At 38.7% G+C, this 19,808-nt stretch overlaps 1 protein-coding gene across 1 annotated transcript in view; it reads left to right on the top strand.

Annotated features, from left to right (window-relative positions):
* LOC137408595 (uncharacterized) overlaps nt 1-9,858 on the top strand; it is a 32,479-nt gene extending 22,621 nt beyond the window's left edge. The window contains exon 12 of the mRNA XM_068095177.1: nt 9,621-9,858. Within this exon, the coding sequence (XP_067951278.1) occupies nt 9,621-9,809 (189 nt within the window). The 3' untranslated portion in view covers nt 9,810-9,858. The remainder of the gene's footprint in view (nt 1-9,620) is intronic.
* Nucleotides 9,859-19,808: the final 9,950 nt, after the last annotated feature.

Genomic DNA, 19,808 nt, shown 5'->3' with positions numbered 1-19,808 from the left:
TTGAAGACCGGACGACTTCCTTTTATACTGAGTTATGCTTAACCTCAGCGCTTGACACTGATTTTGCCCTAGAAAGGCAACTACATGCCAAAGTGTATAATGCACAATGGTATCTGTTAGCCCTAGATGAGTCAACAGATATTCTGGATGTGACACAACTAGCCGTATTTATCAGGTAAATATATTTCCGTTTTTTTGATTTGTTACACAAAAATACTAGTTTGCTGTGATTTTTATGAACGGAGTTGTAAAATACAAAATATAAAAATGCTTTGAGTACAGACAGCTGCATCAGGTGTTAGCTGCTTTTTAACTGTGGTTTTTGTTTCTATTATTTGCAAAACCATTATTTACAGATACTTTAATGGAGAAAGATTTGTAGAAGAGTTGTGAACTTTCGTTGGCATTAAAGGAGACACAACAGGACCTGCAATATGTACAGTTACCTTGGAGAGACTAAGACTATCAGCACTTCCTCTTACCAATAATTGTGTTTCTGTTACCGCTGATGGGGTACCAGCAATGGCTGACAAGGAGAAGGGATTGTTGGGGCGATCGAAAACAAATCAACCAAAACTGCAAGCTCAATTGAGATTTCCTCATGTTGACAACAGATGCAAGGAAGATGATGAACCACCTCAAGAGCAAACCGGCTCTTCGTCACAGAAAACTAAGACAGTTTTTAAGAGATGTTGATTCCTAGTATGATTAGCTTCTCACCCACAACAATATGCATTGGTTTAGTAACGGAAATGCTCTCAGCAAAATATAGCAGTTATGAGAATATGTGGTTGTGTCTTTTAAACAAGTGGCTTAAGCTCTGAGATGTTTATTAACACTCTAAAAAGTGATAAGTGTATGGCTGATATGGCTTTTCTGGTAAACATCTGCACATGAACAAACTCAATTTGAAACTGCAATAGAAGGACAAATCAATCGTTGACTTCTAATCAGCTGTGAAGTCATTTGGTTTGCATCTATCCTTATTCACAAGTGATATTCGAGCTGCGTTTTTCTTGCCTTAAGCTATTGTGAGATAAAAAAGAGGACATTGGTGTTCAACTCTACTGCGACTTTATCAACACCCTGAGTCGGGAGTTTTCAAGGCACTTTGTTGACTTTGACAAGATAGAAAGGTTGACTCGGCTCATAAAAGCACTTTTCATTGTTAGAATAGATGCTGATTGGGCATTGGCCGTAAGTGGACTTCTTATTCACTTGTCACTGGCTGTCATGCAGGTGAAGCTATGGGAGCTGCCAGCTATATAGAATGTCTTGTCCTCATAATTCTAAACCAAAGCTGCAACAAAGTCATTGTATCTTAACATGACTAGACTAGCGCTTTTGCTGTGCACAATATTGTCATTAACATATCTATACCGCCGGCATTTTCTAAGATGAACCTTATCAAATCTAAGCGACGAATTGTTGTCATGCAAAACTACTTTTATCAATTAGTGAGATTACCATCCACCCAGTTTTAAACAGACTACAAAAAACATTGCGAGTGCTAAACCCCAATTCCATCCGAGCTGTTAAAAATTTGATGTACGTCGGTACTTTGTGTGCACTACATTAATGTGTATAAATACATATGTGTTTTGATGTATTTCAGTTTATATGCATATTTTATAATAATTTATATCCTGTCTAAAAGCATAATATATATTGTTCATTTTTTTATGTGAAAATACATGTAATTATAAAAGCGAAGAGCTTCTGGCTCACCTGACTGCTTGATTTCTGACTTTTGGCGCATTAGCAAAAGGTTTTGGTCAACCCTGGTCTAAAAGGTCTAAATTTATCAACTCGAGATATATTATACTGCTACTGCAATGTTTCATAAGTTAACAAAGCTTTTAACTTCCCAATTTTTAATCTTATATTTAATTTCAGCCATTTGAAAAACAAAAAACATACAAAATTTTTGAACTTTTACTGTAATAGCAACATTTCACATTCTAATTATTCAGTTTCCAACATGCACACATATGTGAATTGATGCTTAGGCAACCATGAAAATGAAACCGCATGTTCAATAGCAAAGGGAGGTAAATCTAAATTTAGTTTTGACATGAATTAGAGCATAGTAATATGTTAGCACTTTTTAAGATGCTTATTTATCTACCATATGTCTTCTCTTTTAAGTTTCTACAGTCTAATTTTATTGAAAATTGTTCTTTTTCTGCAAAAGTATTATTAGTATTATTGTTGGATTAACACTACTAAAAATTTTTAAATGAAAATATGCATTCTTTTTCCATGGGGAAATGTTAATTTTTGAAACAAAAAATGTCACTTGATCTATTTTTTTCAATCTTACTATCAAGATAAGGTGGAATAAAATTTATTTTTGATTAATCTTTTGTGTACATCACTTGCAGGTTTGTTGCTTTTGTGACACAACGGAATAAATAAAAAATTGAACCAAAAGTTATTTCTGTAAAATAGATATTATATCAGTCAAATCAGAACCACTAATTAAAGATAGTAATTTTTAGTGTGATATTCAGTAGACTCGGGAGATTTGGAAAAAAATTATGATAGTAAACAAAACGAAAAGGTCTAAACTTTAATCTCTTTAAAAGTTTGACCATTGTACTTGAAACATTCATATTATAAGGGATCTGTCGTGATTTTGTACTTTACTTCATAAGCAATCAAACCACTTGAGTTCAACAAGTAATTAATATATATTTTGTTAGCATATATGTGCACGCTATGAGACTTCCAGGTGAGACTTCCTCTTGACTGAGCTCATTTACACTCCTATTATACGTTTCCTTGCGATAAGTTCCACCTCTCGACCGCAGAAGCTGACGGGGTAGCAGGTCAGTTCTCAAGGGCCAAATCTGTGCCCGACAAGGTCTGCCTAACAGACATCAAACTTATGGCTGAAATTGAAACCGACATGGTCTCCCCTTTGATCTCGGATATAGTCCCTCCCATCCCGGAGGGGCCAAGCAGGTCTCTGAGGCTTGACTCAAGAGTTTGGCCAATACCTCCCCCTTTTCTCAATTGGGGTCATAGAAGCCTTCAACTCACACTCGAGAGAAGAGATCTGTTAGGTTTAAAGCTAGGTTCTGTACATGATCCGCTGAACGTCCCTCTCTGCAAAGGCCCGATTAAAATCATTGGGCTTCTCGGCTTTAATCAAGTTGGCTGTCCGGTAGGCCAGCTTCTGTCAGTGGAAGCTGTCCTTTATGAGTAGTCAGGCTCACCTCTCGCAGCAGTCTCTGAGCAGCTAATCCATGGGCTGACAGCCCAATATTTGCATCAGCCTGTTCTGGTCAGGCTCCAGCAGTGGAAGAGCTAGTGTGGTCAGCTTTTCTTGCACCGAGTCAGTCAAAAACACCTCCTAGAATAAACAGCCCTAGATCGTCGATCTGTGCTGGCTCTGGTAACTTGGCCGGTCTTATTTTTTACTCCCCTTGTCCTTATGCCATTTCATACTGACTGGCTTCAAGGTTGTTGCCTTTTTGAGTCAGCGAGATGTAGTCAGGATATAGGTACACGGTTTCATGACCAACCTTTCATCTTTGGAGAGATGACCACTGAGCTTCGTCTACATGGTACACAGTATCTGTGCATTTATCACCTGCAAGTTTTTCTCCCCTCTGTTTCAACATAAATTGATCACGTAATACATGCTGCCACTAGTAAGGACACAAAATGATGGCGAAGTGTTGGAAGAAGTGTTCGCGGCTCTTCTTCACACTTGTCATGAACCAGCACAGCCTGCATGAGTTAGGTCACTCCTGCAGGGCTTCCTTTATCTTGTGTCAGGTATCTTGTGTAACAAACCTATTGGTTTTTACAATGGCTTTTTTCTTACGCTGGCCAGTCAGTTTTTCTAGCACCAGTACAAAAGTTTGGATGGCAGCCGAGAAAGCAGATAGGGTCGGCTTCTTTGCTGACTTAGTCTCTATAACCTGAAAAACAGGTGGCACCTCGGAAACCTTGGCCTTTTGTGCCTCTTCCAGCCAGTCGAGGTTCTCATGAATCTTGAGTGCCACAAACTCATCTAAACTTGACTGGTTGGTGGCTCCTACTAGATCCTTGCTCTTGTAGAAAACTATAGCTGCTGGCCTAGGTCCGCTAATAGTGGAGATCCAAGTGATGACTAAGTGTGACTCCACACAAGTTTCTTTGCAATTAGCAAAAGAGTCACTGATGGAGGCAGCTTGTCCTAAACGCTTCTCAGCTTCGTTCACATTCTCGATAGAGACTCCCTTTGCCGCAACCAATTCTGCTCTATCTGTCTTCTGATACACTGCCACAGGCTCTGAGTCTAAAAAGTCTTCCACACATTCTTCTTTACTTCCCTCGCTGGGCCTCAGCTGGCTCAAAAGCTTTTCTAAAAAAGAAATGTTAAGCTTACCTATTATACCTAATATAGGAATGTTGCAACCAGCTTAGTGGAGTAGCATCGATAAAGGCTTTCGACAGTACTTGCTTGTGTGTGCTCTAAAGTAGAAATGGCTTTTTCACAGTTAAATTTAAACTCAGCTTTTTGTTTCTTTGTCTCAATATAACTTTGCCGAAGTTGTATGGGATTGCCTATCATTGCGTTAAGACACTCCCACTACCTATATCGGTTCGGCTTTTTTGTTAGGGTTATGCCAAGGGTTATGCCTGGTGACCTACAAAGCTAGCTTTTGTGACTATTGGATAGATGATCCTTGAGACTCTGGTTGGCCTGAAAGGTCAAGAATTGCATCATCTAATTCTTTCTTTTGAACTTCTTCTAAAAGAACTTAGGCGTCTTGTCTCAGCTTTCCATTTTCCATTGCATATGGCTTTAGGCAGGATAATTCTATTTTTGTCTCTGGCCAAGGCTCGGACTCTTCTTTTTATTTGGCTTGTCCCTTTTGTGTTGGGCTTCTGCAAGGCTGTAAGGTAGCTGGAGCTCGGCCTAACTTTTTGGACATGCATGGTCAGGTTTCAGGCTGGCCTTCGCTTTAAATTGAGGATTTTTATTGTTGTTTTACTGGGTATGCGTGGCTGAGTTATATTCTATTACTCAGTGTTGTTCCAGAAACTTAGCATGTAGCTTGGGATTGTATCCTCTTTTCCACTGTTTGTTTGCCATTTATATCCATTCTTTAGAGTGTAGAGGGGCGAATCTTTCCTGTCTTCTTGTCTGATCTCTATCTGCGCTTGTGTGAGGGTGGCATATACCTTTTCCAGCAGTTGGAGTTGCTCTACCATGTACTCATGCATTGGTTGAGTCTCTGTGGGTGAAGGGTGATACTCCAGCTGGTTTGGCAGAGGCATGCAAAAGGCATGATGGTGCTCAAAAGAGCATACCTTAGCATTTTGAGCTTCACTACTTTGTTGGCCTGATGGTAGAATGAAGTAGTGTTTGGCTTCTCACCATGTGCCAGAGCTGACGCAGCTCAGTCATTAATTGACTCTCAAACTGTGTCAGTTGGTTCGTACGGATCTGTTCTGACAAACCCATGTGGCAAAAGATTTCCTTTTCCAAGGGACTAGCTTACACTGATGTCGTTGCCTCTTGGAAAGCCAAAGCACCCTGCCATTGGGTGAAGTGTCGGTTAATACCAATATCCACCTGTTACCTTTGGTGTCATTGGCAGTGGCCTTACCAAGTCTAATGCACCTTTCTGCCAAGGGTGTTTGGCATCCAGTCACTAAATGCTTATGGCTGTCTTCGTTCCACCATACTTCACAGCTTGGCTCATCTCGCAACTCTTGATTAGCCTCCTCATGGTTGTCATCATTCTTGGCCAGTACCAAGTCAGACAGAAGCGGCTGATCATCTTGCCCACTCCAAAATGGGCCAAGGTGTGTGTTCGCTACACGTTGGATTCTCTGAGAGCTAGTGAACAGACTGCACACCACCTGGGCTGATTGAGAGTGAAGTACTGGTTTCCAACATTGTGTCCAGCCATTTTGAGAGAATGGATCAAAATTTGTGCAGCTGGTGGAGCTCTTGACCTCTCGTTTTAATTGCTCCCTGGTCAGCTCCTTTCCATTTGACAGGGCTCAGTACATGGTGGCTGTGGGTACCTGTGGCCAGCATCCGTTTCAGCTCCTTGCCAGCGCCACTTTGAGACTTTACCTGAGCTGTGTCAGTAAGTACCAGAGTCTACTAAGAAGGTTTATGGATCTCTAAGCCAACTCCTTCCACCCTCACATAGATCAGATAAACAGCAAATTGGCTCATGTGACTGGCCATCTTGCATACAGTTCTGGCAACCTCTGACACCGCAGTCAAGCTTTTCTCAGGTCTACTTGACAAGAGTTTGTTCTCTATGGCTAGTACATTTTAGGTGGGTTCTCTATTCTTCAGCTCGATCAGCTCAAATTGCCGGTAGTCCTCATGAGTTGGTTGGCTCAGCCCATCAGCATTCCCAAGATGCAAGCCAGCTTGGTTTTCCAATGTGTAATGTAACTCTGTTAGAATTTCCAACCATCTTGCCAACTGCTTGGAGATTCCTTTCTTCGGCAAAGCCAAGGGAGAGAGGCATGGTTGATTCGGAGTAAGAATTGCCGGCTATATAAATAGGGCTGACAGTGTTTCACGGCCTTGATTACAGCCAACAGTTCTCTTCGGGTCTTTGAAGCTGCTAGAGTCTTGCTGAAGTATGCAAAAACTTCCTCCGTTTCATTTTTGAACTAGAGGTAGCCCCGCCTCTATTCCGCCCTCACCGGCATTTAAGTACAGGATATGTGTTCAAGTCAAATCTGGATACCTCAACATGGATGCCGAGGAGATGTGGCCAATCAGTGTTTGAAGGCAGTCTGTTTTTTCAAGTCCGGCTTCTTTCACGTGCTGGAATACTTCCTCCAACCGATGCTGGTGTCTTTTGAATTTTAGTCCAATTGTCTAAATACAGCAGCCTTTGCCAATGCAAGCCGTGTAATAACCACTCCAACAGCCTCTAGAAGATGGCTAGCACAGACATGAGTTCAAAGACAGCACCTTCCATCTCCATAGGCCAGAGGAAGTTGCAAAAGCCGATTTCTCTTGGGCATCGGCATCCAGAGGTACTTACCAAAAGGCGCTGACCAGGTCCAGCATGCTGAAAAACCTGCTGTCACAGAGGACATTGAGGCTTTCATTGATTCAGGAAAGAGGTAGGCGTCTTGCTCAATGAAAGCGTTTAGTTGGCGGTAGTCAACGCTGAACTGCCAGTTCCTATTCCGGACTAACATCCAAATGCTTCTTTCGGACTAGCACTACCGAGAAAATTCAGGCACCTACTGCTGGCTCATTGAGCCTTTTACTGAAGAGCTATTGGTAGTGGTGGTAAAGGTAGCGTGTTAGTAGTTCCACCAACCATTCTGCCTGTCTCGGCTTTGTGCAAATTTTTTTCGCTGCACTGAACAGGTCTTCTAGGTGGATTGATACTCCTACCTTTGGTGCTTTCATATTCCAAGTCATAAAAGCCGTTCAAGAAAGGGCAGTTCCTCATCCGACTTGAGGTCCTCTACTTCCGTGCATATGCCGATCGAGGTGCCAGCTCAGTGCTTTAGGGGTTGATTCATGAGGTTTAGACATCACATGACTTTAGCCTGTGATGACGCTTCCCTTTGGCCTTTGCCAGTTCAAGCTCATAGCCGATGGGATGCTTCTTAGGTAACTCTTTATTAGCCCCAACAAGCAGTAATTTCGGGTTGTGACTCGACACGAAATGGCTATCTCAGTCTTGGTCAGTGCTTCTATGTCTCTCACCTGAACCCTACTAAGCAGCATCTGCTTTAGCCTGTCTTGACAAACTGTTGTTTTTGCAGAGTTGTTCCCCCGTCGAGCCGGCGAGCAACACAACAGCTTGTCACAAGACGTGCTGCACCTGATGCATCAGCTGCACTTATAGGGAGTTGTTCTTTTCCGTCTATGCGGCTTGGTTGCGATGTTATGTTGGTTGCTCCATTGGTAATCATAACGAATTTCGCGCAAACATTTATGCAGAAAAAATAAGATTACAACGTTTAACCAGCGACCAGTCTCTGCGGTAAACTTTAGTAGCACTTGAGAACTTAGGCAACAACAGCGACTAAACATGTCGTTATTTGTGCGCTCAGTCAGTTTTATTTCTATTTTTGTATCAGTCAGTTTTATTTGTTCTTATAAATTTTATTTTCAATTTATTTTATTCTTAAATTCTACTAACGTTTACAATACAATAAAGACTGGTCTTTAGTTAAACGTTGTAATCAAATTTTTTTCTACACAAACTTTTGCGCAAAATCTGTTATGATTACCAATGGTGCAACCGCCATAACATCGCAGCCAAGCCGCATAGACGAAAGAGAACAACTCCCTTTTAGTGCAGCTGATGCATCAGGTGCAGTACCTCTTGTGACAAGCTGTTGTGTTGCTCGCCCGCTCGACGGGGGGACAACTCCGCAAAAACAACAGTTTGTCAAGACAGGCTAAATCTGCCTGTGTTTATTTGTTTAGGTTGACAGTCGCCCATCCACCAAAATCACAGGTGGTTGGAACTGCATAGCACACTGGTGGGCCATTAAAAATTGCATGTTTAGTTTTTGTAGTTTTGCTGATGTAGCTCACCACAGACTTCTTCAGTGTTTATGTCTCAGTGCCATACTGGTAAGCGTACGATCCTGTAGAATGGCAGTCGCATTAGATTTGTCATAAGACCATGGCTGTTACTCTTCTCGAGCGGGTCCCTTGTGCTCTGAGAGAGCCTGTTAAACACTTGCTTGCTTAGCAAGTTTGTGGTGTATCCGGTTATCAATCAGAACTGAATGGGCCACCCTTGTAACTTCCTAGAGAGGATGTGGCATCTAAAAGGGGGTTAATTCAGAGCCTGTGTCCTGATCAGCTCTGCACACCCTTGCCTCGCAAGGCAAACTCACTGGTGCCATGCAATTTTTAATCCGCCAGAACAAACATCTGGTGCGCCAGCTTGGCTCCCAAAAGGAGGATGGCTGCCAAAAGGTCAAATGGCTGCCTTGAAGGAGGCTCCCAAACTACTTACAGGCCTAGTTTCTCCAGGTCTGATTGGTAGAGCAGCCCGGGCAACACAGCTGGTGTGGCTCGCTTAGGCTCAAGTTGTGTCTCCACAACCACGACTGTTTCCAGCTATTCGGGGTTTAGGTTTTCTAAGGCCTCATAGTAATTCCGAGGGGCTATGGCAGGAAACCTTAATGCAACTTCCTCATCCCAGGGGAATATAGCAGAAAACCTTTGCGTCCCCTTCCCATTATGGATGGATAATGCAGAGGTTCGCTGTGTCACTTCCCTATTCCAAGTGGATATGGCAAAAAGTCTCTGTGTCATTTCTTGTCGTTTGTTGAAATCTTGCTGGCAATCTTTTCATTCGGCTTGGTACATCTGATCATGCTTGTGGGAGCCCTTTTTGCTAGAGATGGAACAGTTAAGGGCCTTCTTTTAATCAGCAGTTAGCACTACTATTACGACCCTTTGCTGTTTCCTCGGTCAAGTAGAAAACCTCATCTTTGTATTCAAAAAGGAAAACATTTTTGCAACTAATTTGGAATATGTCATTTTAAGCCACTTGTGTAAAATAATGTTATTTATGTTTTCGAGTGATATTTTTGAAAAATATTTCCTAATCATCTACGTTACTACGTAGCTTCCCATTGCTAAATATTTTATATTTTAGGAAGCCTATTTTAGAGAAGCCAATGCTACAGACTTCCGCATGCCTGAATGCGGAGGCGGGCCTCTCCAACCCACCCGCAAGGTCGTCATCATACCACCGACTGGACCTGGAGGTCCTGTTTCGAAGCCTCGGCCTACTCCATCTACCATTAACCCCAAGACCAATGGTGCCAATGCAGTTGCAGGATAGTTGCTGTTTACATGTAGAGGTCTATTGGTAGAAATAAACATGCATGTGTGGGCAACTCATAATATTCATTTGAATATGTCAGGTCAAAAAGGTCAGCAGGCGACGTTACAAAAAGCTACATTTAACAATATTTGAAGCTAAAAATTGTTTCAAAGTGTCAGTAAAACTAAAATGTGCTCTAAATATCTTAGTATTATCCAGATAGTCATGATTTCCAAGAATCACAATAAGATTCGATATTGTAAATAAACATTTAGTGATATATCAAAATATTATTATGCAAAATACTTTTAAACTTTTCTTAATAGTTTTTGTATATCTCAACTTAAAAAGAAATGTTTAGTGTTTGTGATAATTATGACCTTATAAGACTAAAAATTCGTGTCAGTTTCCTCAATAAGCCAGAGAGTACGTACTACAAGACAACCCAAATATGCACAAGCAGTACTAAGTATTACCTAAGAATAACGGTACTAATTACTGCACACATAATATGAAGGCTACAACAATATCATACAAACAAGAATACTAATAATACCACAAGTACACAAATATTATTTGAGTAGGGACCATGCTGTAAGGCACACAATATAATATGCTTGAATATTGGGTATAGTTTTAGAACTCAAAACAGACCTAAACAGAAAAATAATAAGTGAATAAGCAACTTCTAATTATTGTAATACTAGCCGAATATCCGGCATTGCACAAGTATTAAAAGCAGCTTATAAACATTGGCAGATAATGTATTTGCCTGCTACTTGCAATTAGCCTGGCACATTGCCAATGGTTAATTTGAGTAAGCTAGTATTGCTAAACTTACAAATAAGGGCCATGAGAGCAAGCTTTAGTGACGCTGCACCGTAAGTAACTCAGAGCGCTATCCATATTTTACCTAGATAATTACTCATATCGCCAAAGGAATTAATTGCATCTCCGGTAGCTCAGTGGGTTTGGTTATTGCCCGATGAATGCAAGGTTCTGAGATCAAATCTGGCACAAAATTCACCATTCGTTTCTAGATTTCGATAGCTGTAGCTGGAAAGTTGGAGCGATAGACATTCAGATTTTTAAATGTTGATCACTAACAACTACAATATGGTATTAACAGATTGTTTGACCTGAGCATGGCGCCATAAAAACCGCTTACAATTAGTGCAGAACAAAAAGCCTTACTACTGATACGGTTATGGAAGATTTGTTATTGAAGCTAGGTTTCTTTAGTTCTCAGTCTAAAAGATCCAAATTTATTAATTTGAGATATATTATACTGCTACTGCAATGTTTCATAACTCAATAAAGTTTTTCACTTTTTAATTTTTAGGCTTGTTTTTCATCTAACCTATTAATAAAAACAAAAATGCATACAAAATCTTTGATTTGCAGTTGTAATAGCGACATAGCAGATTTCAATTACTCAGTTTTTGACGGTGCACACTTATATGAATTGACCTGTGGGCAACAGTGAAAGTCTCAATAGTAAAGGGGATTAATAGCAAAGGGAGGCAAATCTAAACTTAGTTTTGACATGAATTAGAGCATGACAATATGCTCAGCGCTCTTTGGGATGCTCATTTAACTATCACATGTCTGCTCTCTTAAGTTTCTTAAGTCCAATCTTATTAAAAATTGTTCTTTTCCTGCAAAATATGATCAGTACCATTGTTGGATTAATGCTACTGCAAATTTTAAATTAAAACGTGTTCTTTGTTATTAGGAAATGTTAATTCTAAAACAAAAATGTCTCTTTTTCAAAAGTACTGCCAAAATCATGTAGAGTAACATTTACTTTTAATTAACCTTTGTGTATATCACTAGCAGGTTTGATGTTTTTGGGAGACAGCTGAATAAATAGAAAATGAAACATAAGAATATTTCTGTAAAAGAGATATCATATCAGCCAAATCAGAACTAATTAAAGAAAAATAATTTTATTGTCATGCAATATTGATTAGACTCTGGAAATTAAAAAATAATAATAATGAATAAAACTAGTGAATGTCAATCATTCTGAAAAAGGGTTTACCATTCTCTGACCTCTTTCCATGTAGTGCTTAAAAGATTCATATTTGTATGTCTCATTTTTGTGTTCAAAAGAAGAAGATAACTAGCAACCAAATTTGAAAAATTCATGTTTAAGCCACTTGTGTGAAATGATTTTATTTCCTGTTTTTAAGTGATGTATTTAAAAAAGAAATATCCCGATCATCTACATTACCACGTAGTTTCTCTTTGCTAGATATATTATATTTCAAGAAGCCTATTTTCGAGAGGCCAATGCTACAGACTCCCGCATGCCTAAATGTGGAGGGGAGCCTAAGGCTTCAGCTGACTTACACGCTCGCGGCCTCTTTGACAAACCAACACCTGGTCCGCCTCCTTCAACAACAACTACATATATTTGTTGGTGGCCTTGGGCTCCTCCTTCCACACTCCCACTTCCACCGAACAATTAAATTGACATATTATAAAGCTGTAGCATTATCTAAATATCAATACAATTAATGTTTATTATTAATAGTATTAATATTTAATATTAATCCCATCTTCCATCACTACTATATACAAATTTTACGCATCAATCTTTTTAAGTGTGTCGTGTTTGTGAGTTTAGTAGAAGTGAAAGAAGTGTATGATGTAACGCAAGCAGATATCGTTTGTATTCTTTGAAGCCTGTGCAGCAACTGACTGGTATAACAACAAGGTTGTGGTTTGTAGGCAGTAAGAAACACAAGTTCATAAGGTCAAAGAGTCAAAGGGTCAGATACCTCCTTAGCATTGACAAGACTATTCTAAGTGCAGCATTGTTCTAGCCAAATGCCGCTGTAGCATGGATATTAAAAACAGCTTATAAACAGTGGCAGACTGCTATGCGCATTTTAACCAACATAGCGACTCATATCACCTAATGAAATCATTACATTTCACATAGCTCAATTGGTAGGATTATCATCTCCCGATCAGGAGGTTCCGAGATCAAACCCAGCATGAAGCGGATAATTTTAATGCCTATAGCTGGACACACCGAATGATGGATTTTGAGATTTATATATATATATGTATATATATATATAACTATTATATATGGATATAATGGTTGAAGCAAGCTACAGAGAATCATGAGAAGCAAGCAATGAGAGAAACATAGGCTAAATAAAGGGATAATGGACTGTAAGCAACTCGTCCATTACAGTGTCAAGATCTTGCATTGTGGAGTTGTTCTCTCTAGCACAAAGCCCTCGTTATATTTTAAAACAATCACAAGTAATGTATTTTCTCAGTCTATCTTAATATTTTGGCATGATTGATTAATTTCCAGTCATCAATATTTAGATACCGTGACTAATACTGCTTATTTACCAAAAAATTGCATCTATTTTCAAGCTTGTCAAACTTTTGCTTGCGAGACTAAGATCCCATTATAGGATCCAGTTTTTATCTCATAAGACATGAAGCTTCCATAATTTCCGTAGTCACTTAAATTCATTATATTCTCAACCCTGTTTGCTCAAAATACTTTGCAAAAGCCTGCATACCAAATATGGCGCATACAATTTTATTTGAACGCCATGGCGCTCTATTTTCCAACCCTTTTCTGAGAGTAGCAGTTAAATGGAGGTGCCGTTCAAATAGAGGGTGGCGTTGTATTTTTAAAATAGCTCATCAGAAATTAGAAAAAAAAATTTAACTCTTTTACGGGCGAAGCAATTGTTGCCTATATTTTGCACTTTCCTTTGGGCGGAGCGACATTAACCCTTTTAGATGTAATGAATCTGTCAACTTGTCAAAGATCTCAAAATAAATATGCATTGGGAACCCAAGAAATAACCAGTTGATATCTAGTGCTTACAATTAAACTGTGATGATATTATAGCCTGTGCACCACTTTCAAATATGTTGGAGCTTTGATTTTTTATTTTATTCTAAATTTGAAGACATAATTTGGTTTTATAACTATATTTAACAATTTGCATAAAAGGCTAAAAACTCATTGCACTCATTGATATGTTTGCTACAGTTTGCAGTTAAAACTGGGTTTTCGTGTGCAATATAAAAAAGTTATGAGCGTTGATCCATCGTAAGCTTTATGTAACTGCAATGAGGCCATCAAATAGTACATGTATGTTATAAATCTGCAAATTTCTAAGTTATATAATAATAATAATCTATCAAAAGCTATAAATATATATTCAAAAACAAGTGAAATCAACAAACCATACTTATAATACATGCAGAAACAAAAATTAACATTTTTGAAACAAAAATATTTTCATCGTTTGCTCGACCAGTTGCGTTCTGATTGTTGCTTTCAATGGAACAAACACCTTCTAGTTGTGCAATACCTTGCACAATTTTTTGTGATCTCAGCTTTTCTTCTGCACTGCTAAACTAGTCAATATTAGTATCCAAACAATTTTTTAAGCAGAGTAAAACTTTTACGCGTTGCATTTCACACAAATGACAAACTTAGCAGCATCGCTAAGCGCAACTTTTGCCTAAAAATAGTCGTTCATATACCATTGTAAATGTAAACTTTTTTCCACCTACGTCGAAGTATCAAGACCATGTTACACAAGAAGCTGCTATTAGCCTGATACAGTTATTACTTTTTCTGTAATGTTGCTTTTAGAGTTTTAACCAAAAAAACGAAAAGCTTGGGAGTTGGAAGACGGACTTCAGTTAGAACAGAAACAACAAATGAATTAATTGTTATTGATGTAACCGAATCATTATTAATACAATTTTAAGGACATTTTTCTACTGATTACTTGCTATTATAGATTCATAAAGATCAAAGAATGTCATAGCGGCGGTCAAATGGAGGTGGTGTTCAAATAAAGGGCGACGCTCTATTTTGATACTCTTCTCCTATAGTAGCAGTAAAATGGAGGTGGCGTTCAAATAAAGGTGGCGTTCAATTAGAGGTTTTACGGAGTGTGTCTTATGTGTGTAAGACACAGAATCATAAGTTTGTAATAGAGTAAAAATAGAAAGCCTTTTTTTCCTAGTCTTGTCAATAAGGCTATTCAATGTAGTTCTTTGCTTCTTTGCTGTGTACATCTGATGCTGAACCAATTGAGCATGGTGTGGAGATGATGTGCTAAACATGACTTTTCAAGTAAGTTCTTTCTCCGACTACCTTACTAATTGGGAGATGATTGTGTCTCGTGTTAGCTTTAAAAATACTGATGCTTTGAGTGAATGCTCCTTTGATTGTTGTATAGGCAACCCTGTGCCTATAAAGCAAGCTATTAAACTATGAGAGAACCATGCATGGCATGCGTTGTGAAAATTCATGCCTTGATGGCTAGCAGGATGTCATGTAAGAGATGATGAGAGCAGCCGTGACCTGGTGGTCTATAACAGCTGACTCCAAAACAGACAGGTTTGGGTTCAATTCCTAAGAAAGGCTACTGGTGGTGACAGTAGTGAAATCCAAATGACCTTAAATTGCTCTCTGCAACTCTGTATGTCTCATGTATGTCTCCTTGCTACCAGACTCAAACAAGTCTAGCCAAGATTATAGAGCCGCTGTTTGTGCAACAATGCTCTCTAGTGTAAGCAGACATACTCGCTCTTCAAGGTACTGCATAAAAGATATGAAGTCAATTTATAGATGTTTTTAAAAGGCTTCACTAGTGAAGTGATTTCATCTTTTAAAATGTGCTTGCAAGAAAAAGAATATGTACTGGCAATATGATGGTTGGCTGTAATTGGTGTACACTCAAAACTACATCAAGCAAGTACTCATCTTGTCTTAGGTCAGAGCTACGTTTTCATTTGAGGCGCTACTGACCTCAACCCTTACTATAATAAGAACCGTGCCCGTCTGTCCAAAGCCACACCAAAAGCATTTGGGGAAAAAGATGGAACCACACAGGAGTCGACCACGGACATTTGGACATTTTGCACCACTCGACCACCTTTCCAAATCTAAGAATTATTGTGCACATAGTTATTACACATGACAATTTCTCAGGGCGCATGGAGCAGCCAGTGTACTAGTTACTGATAAGAAAAAAGGAAAGCACTTCAGTAGTTAATAACTAGATGAAAGGTATTCTAGGCTGTTAGCTAAGATGTGGGACCACTCGATTGATTGAAATTAATTAGAATTCTGTATTAATACCCAGATTAGGGGCTCTATAGGACAATAATAATAATAATAATAATAAGATCAAGAAGGAATACCTTCACAGGCTTACGAAAGTGCTGAAATCAAAGCTGACTGCTGGAAATCTCATTACCGCTATCAATACATGGGCTGTGTCCTTGTACAGATACGGAGCAGGGATTATTCAGTGGACGAAGGCTGAGTTACAGCAACTGGACAGAAGAACGCGGAAACTGATGACAATGCATAAAGGTTTTCATCCAAGATCTGGTGTAGATAGAGTATATTTTGAAAGAGACCAAGGAGGAAGAGGATTAATGAGTGTTGAGGAAACTGTGAATTACGAAAGACACAGTCTGAAAAAGTACACAGAAGGCAGCCCAGTCAAATTTATAAGAACAGCGGGTAAGATCATAAATACCAACAGTGAAGATGGAAGACAAGAGTAAAGAAACCATCAGAAAACTGAACGAAAGCAAAACTGGCATGATAAGCCAATGAACGGACAACATCTAAGACAGACAGAGGATCAAGCAGCAAAGGAGACATGGCAATGGATGAAGAAGGGATGTCTCAAATGAGAGACTGAAAGCCTGATCATTGCTGCCCAGGATCAAGCATTAAGAACCAACTATAGGAAGGCCAAGATGGTAAAGTCAACAAACGATCTGAAATGCAGATTGTGCAAGCAGAAAGATGAAACAGTGTCCAACATAGTCAGCGAATGCAGTAAGATCGCACCGACAGAATATAAAGGGCCGCATGACAAAATGGCAAGTACAGTGCACTGGAGCATATGCAAAAAACATGAGTTGCCCCACACAGAAAAATGGTATGACCACCGTGCAGAAGCTGTATTGGAGAACAAGAAAGTGAAGCTGCTATGGGACTTCAATGTGCAGACAGACAAGGTTATTGAAGCTAGAAGACCAGACCTGATACTAATAAATAAAGAAACCAAACAGTGTCAGGTCATAGACATAGCAATACTTGGAGACACAAGGGTAGTACAGAAAGAAGATGAGAAGATTGGTAAATAAAAAGAGCTTGGGTTTGAGATAAACAGACTGTGGAAAGGGAAGACCGAAGTGATACCAATAGTAACTGGTGCACTCGGAACAATTTCAATGAGGCATATAGTATACTTGGCGGAGGTGGGAGTGAACATGTCTTTTGAGACTATACAGAAGATGGCCATCTTAAAAACAGCTCACATTTTAAGGAAGGTCCTCTCTTAGTGGAATTGAGGAAGATGTTAGATCCTTTGGCCTTGTTTTAAGACCCGGACTCAACATGGACTATAACCAGTCACCTACCACCACACGACTGTGAAGAAAAACTTTTCAATGATAATAATAATACATCTGTGATAATAACGATAATAATCAGCTGCTTGTTTTATCAATTTTATGAAATGCAAGTCAAAGCCAGGTTTATTGAGACCATTTCCATATTTATTTATGTATATCATGTTCATGATATACCTAGGGGTGCTATTTCTGGGCACATCAACACTAAAGTTCAGAAAAACACCTTGAAGTACCGGGTTATGGTCTATTAGTTTAATCTAATAGTTACCTAATCATTCAAGTTCCGTCTCTGCACTACTAGGTACTAGTATAAAAGTAATACATAAATAAATATTTAACATTTGTTTTGCTACAAACATAAAAATTTAACCCGGTTTATAGTATACCCCAACTTTTCTACACAAACTATGGCACTTGGTATTTGGTTACCATCACTAGCTATGGCACTTGATAGCAGGTTACAGTAATAAAGTTTCACATCACCCCTTAAATGGTGCAAGCAGAAAGTTTGTTAGTTTTCGTAACTCACTATAATAATATTGAGTATAGCCTATCTTTACTCCACTTTATTTCTGTGGACAGTGAATAGTGATAATTCTCACAGCAGAATCAGAATGTTCACTTTTCCTGGAAGAGCACGCCTCATAGAGCCAGCTATTAAAAAGATCAAAGCTTCACAGTGTGTGTTTCGGACATGGCGGACTTGCATTGTTTTTATAGAAAAAGATAATCATAGTTTTATTAAGTTAGACAACTTACATACATATATTTAGCTCAACATATTTATATGCAAATGTCTGTTCGAATGTTTGTAACTATAGCCCAGTTTATAAAACAACCAGGCAGAGCCAAAAAAACTCAGTTCATGTGAAAATTATTTACAACTTCAATATGAAGAACAATCTGATAATATAAAAATGATGGCTAAAAGTAGATTAAGGTGTAATTCTAAAACTAAATCAAAGCTGAAAAATTGATGTTTATTGCCAAAAAAACTGACCTAAATATGAATACATGGTAAAATGACTCGTTGATTAGGGTATGGCAGTCAAGTGAGTCTAACGCTCTATAATCTATGAATCTCAGTGTTTGTCTTTTTGTTAAACTTTGTGTCCAGTTACAGCAATTAAAATCTAGTAATGAAATATAGGCTTTGCTCTCAGCCTTCCAGATCTAGAGGCAGCGAACTTAACCCTTACGCTACGCCGAATACAATGGCTTCATTCAGCCAATAGTCATTACATTGGTTCAGATACTCATTCTTGACAAGCTTGTTTGGGGTTACTAACTAGAACTGTTGACCATAACGCGTAGCAATTGTTAAGCTAGCCCAAAACACGGATATTGATTTAGTAAAGATTTTAGTAAAGATCTAGACTTACCAGGGTTGCCTTTGAGAGCTGGGATACATTGTACAACATTGAAAACCCACACACAGTAAGAGCTCATCTGCTCATCAGCTGGTGGTTTAAACCTCTCTGAATTTGTTGACATTTATCACAAAAATAATTTTTGGTTTATATAAACACAGTAAAGTTTATGGTAATTAAAAGGATACAGGTTTTCAAGCCTGCCAATGTTTCAATTTATCAAGCCAGTCATTCTAAGCCTAATAAACAGTCGCTGAAATATATATTACTATTCTCTCAGTATGTATTAGTTAAAATCCTATCACTTAGTGAAATTACTGCCCTTGCTAATCTATATAGATCTCAGTTTGTCGTCAGTGGTTTGGTCTGTCCAGCTATTATGATTAGTACCTAGCAATGACAAATTTGTATCACAGAAGAGTTGATCTTGGAACCTACACCTGTATCGTTCACCAGCCGATAACTTAACCAGTATTGCTACGCAAGAAGCAGCGAAAGATTTTAGTAAAAATCTAGCTTTCCAGGTAAGTTACTCAAATTCAGTGAGTAATATTCTATCACCTGTGCAATGCCGGGCATTAAGCTAGTCTTTACTATAATAAGAGCTGTGTCTGTCTGTCCGTTTGTTCAAAGTCGCACTAAGAGCGTTGGGAAAAAATTGTCTCCCACGGTAATTAAGCCCGGATACAGTGATTTACAGGTAGGCAGCTAACCTCTACACCACTTGGCCACCTTGCCAATTCACAAATTAATTATGGGCGTAGTGATTACTAATTACGATCTCTCACAGTGCATGGAACTGCCAAGAGTACTAATAAAGTCTAATTTTATTAATTTAAAAGAAAATTTATTTGTATGGATGGGTATAGATTATTGGTAATTTGTCTTTTATGAAGGATTAAACTCAATATATCATTAAAAGGCTTTTCAGTTAAAAGCTTGTCAGCATCTTGGATTAATATTTTAAAATGCTTTTATATTTTGTAGTGGGTCCTGTTTACAAATAGCTGTAATGATGTTTTATGAGGGTATTGCCCTTGCTTCCTACAAATGTTTTTATGAGTTCTAGCTTGTGAGGCATTTTATTCAAGTTTTTAAAGATGCTGATTTTCAAAATATGATGATTGATCACAGTACTATACCAAATTAAAGACAAGCAATGTTTTTAAAATGCAATACATTAAAACTAGAAAAGGTAAGAGAT

The sequence above is a fragment of the Watersipora subatra genome, chromosome 11 (assembly GCF_963576615.1).
Source record: "Watersipora subatra chromosome 11, tzWatSuba1.1, whole genome shotgun sequence".
In the NCBI taxonomy this organism is placed as follows: domain Eukaryota; kingdom Metazoa; phylum Bryozoa; class Gymnolaemata; order Cheilostomatida; family Watersiporidae; genus Watersipora; species Watersipora subatra.
Note: the sequence above shows the minus strand (reverse complement) of the source record. Positions and strands in the feature narration are given on the sequence as shown.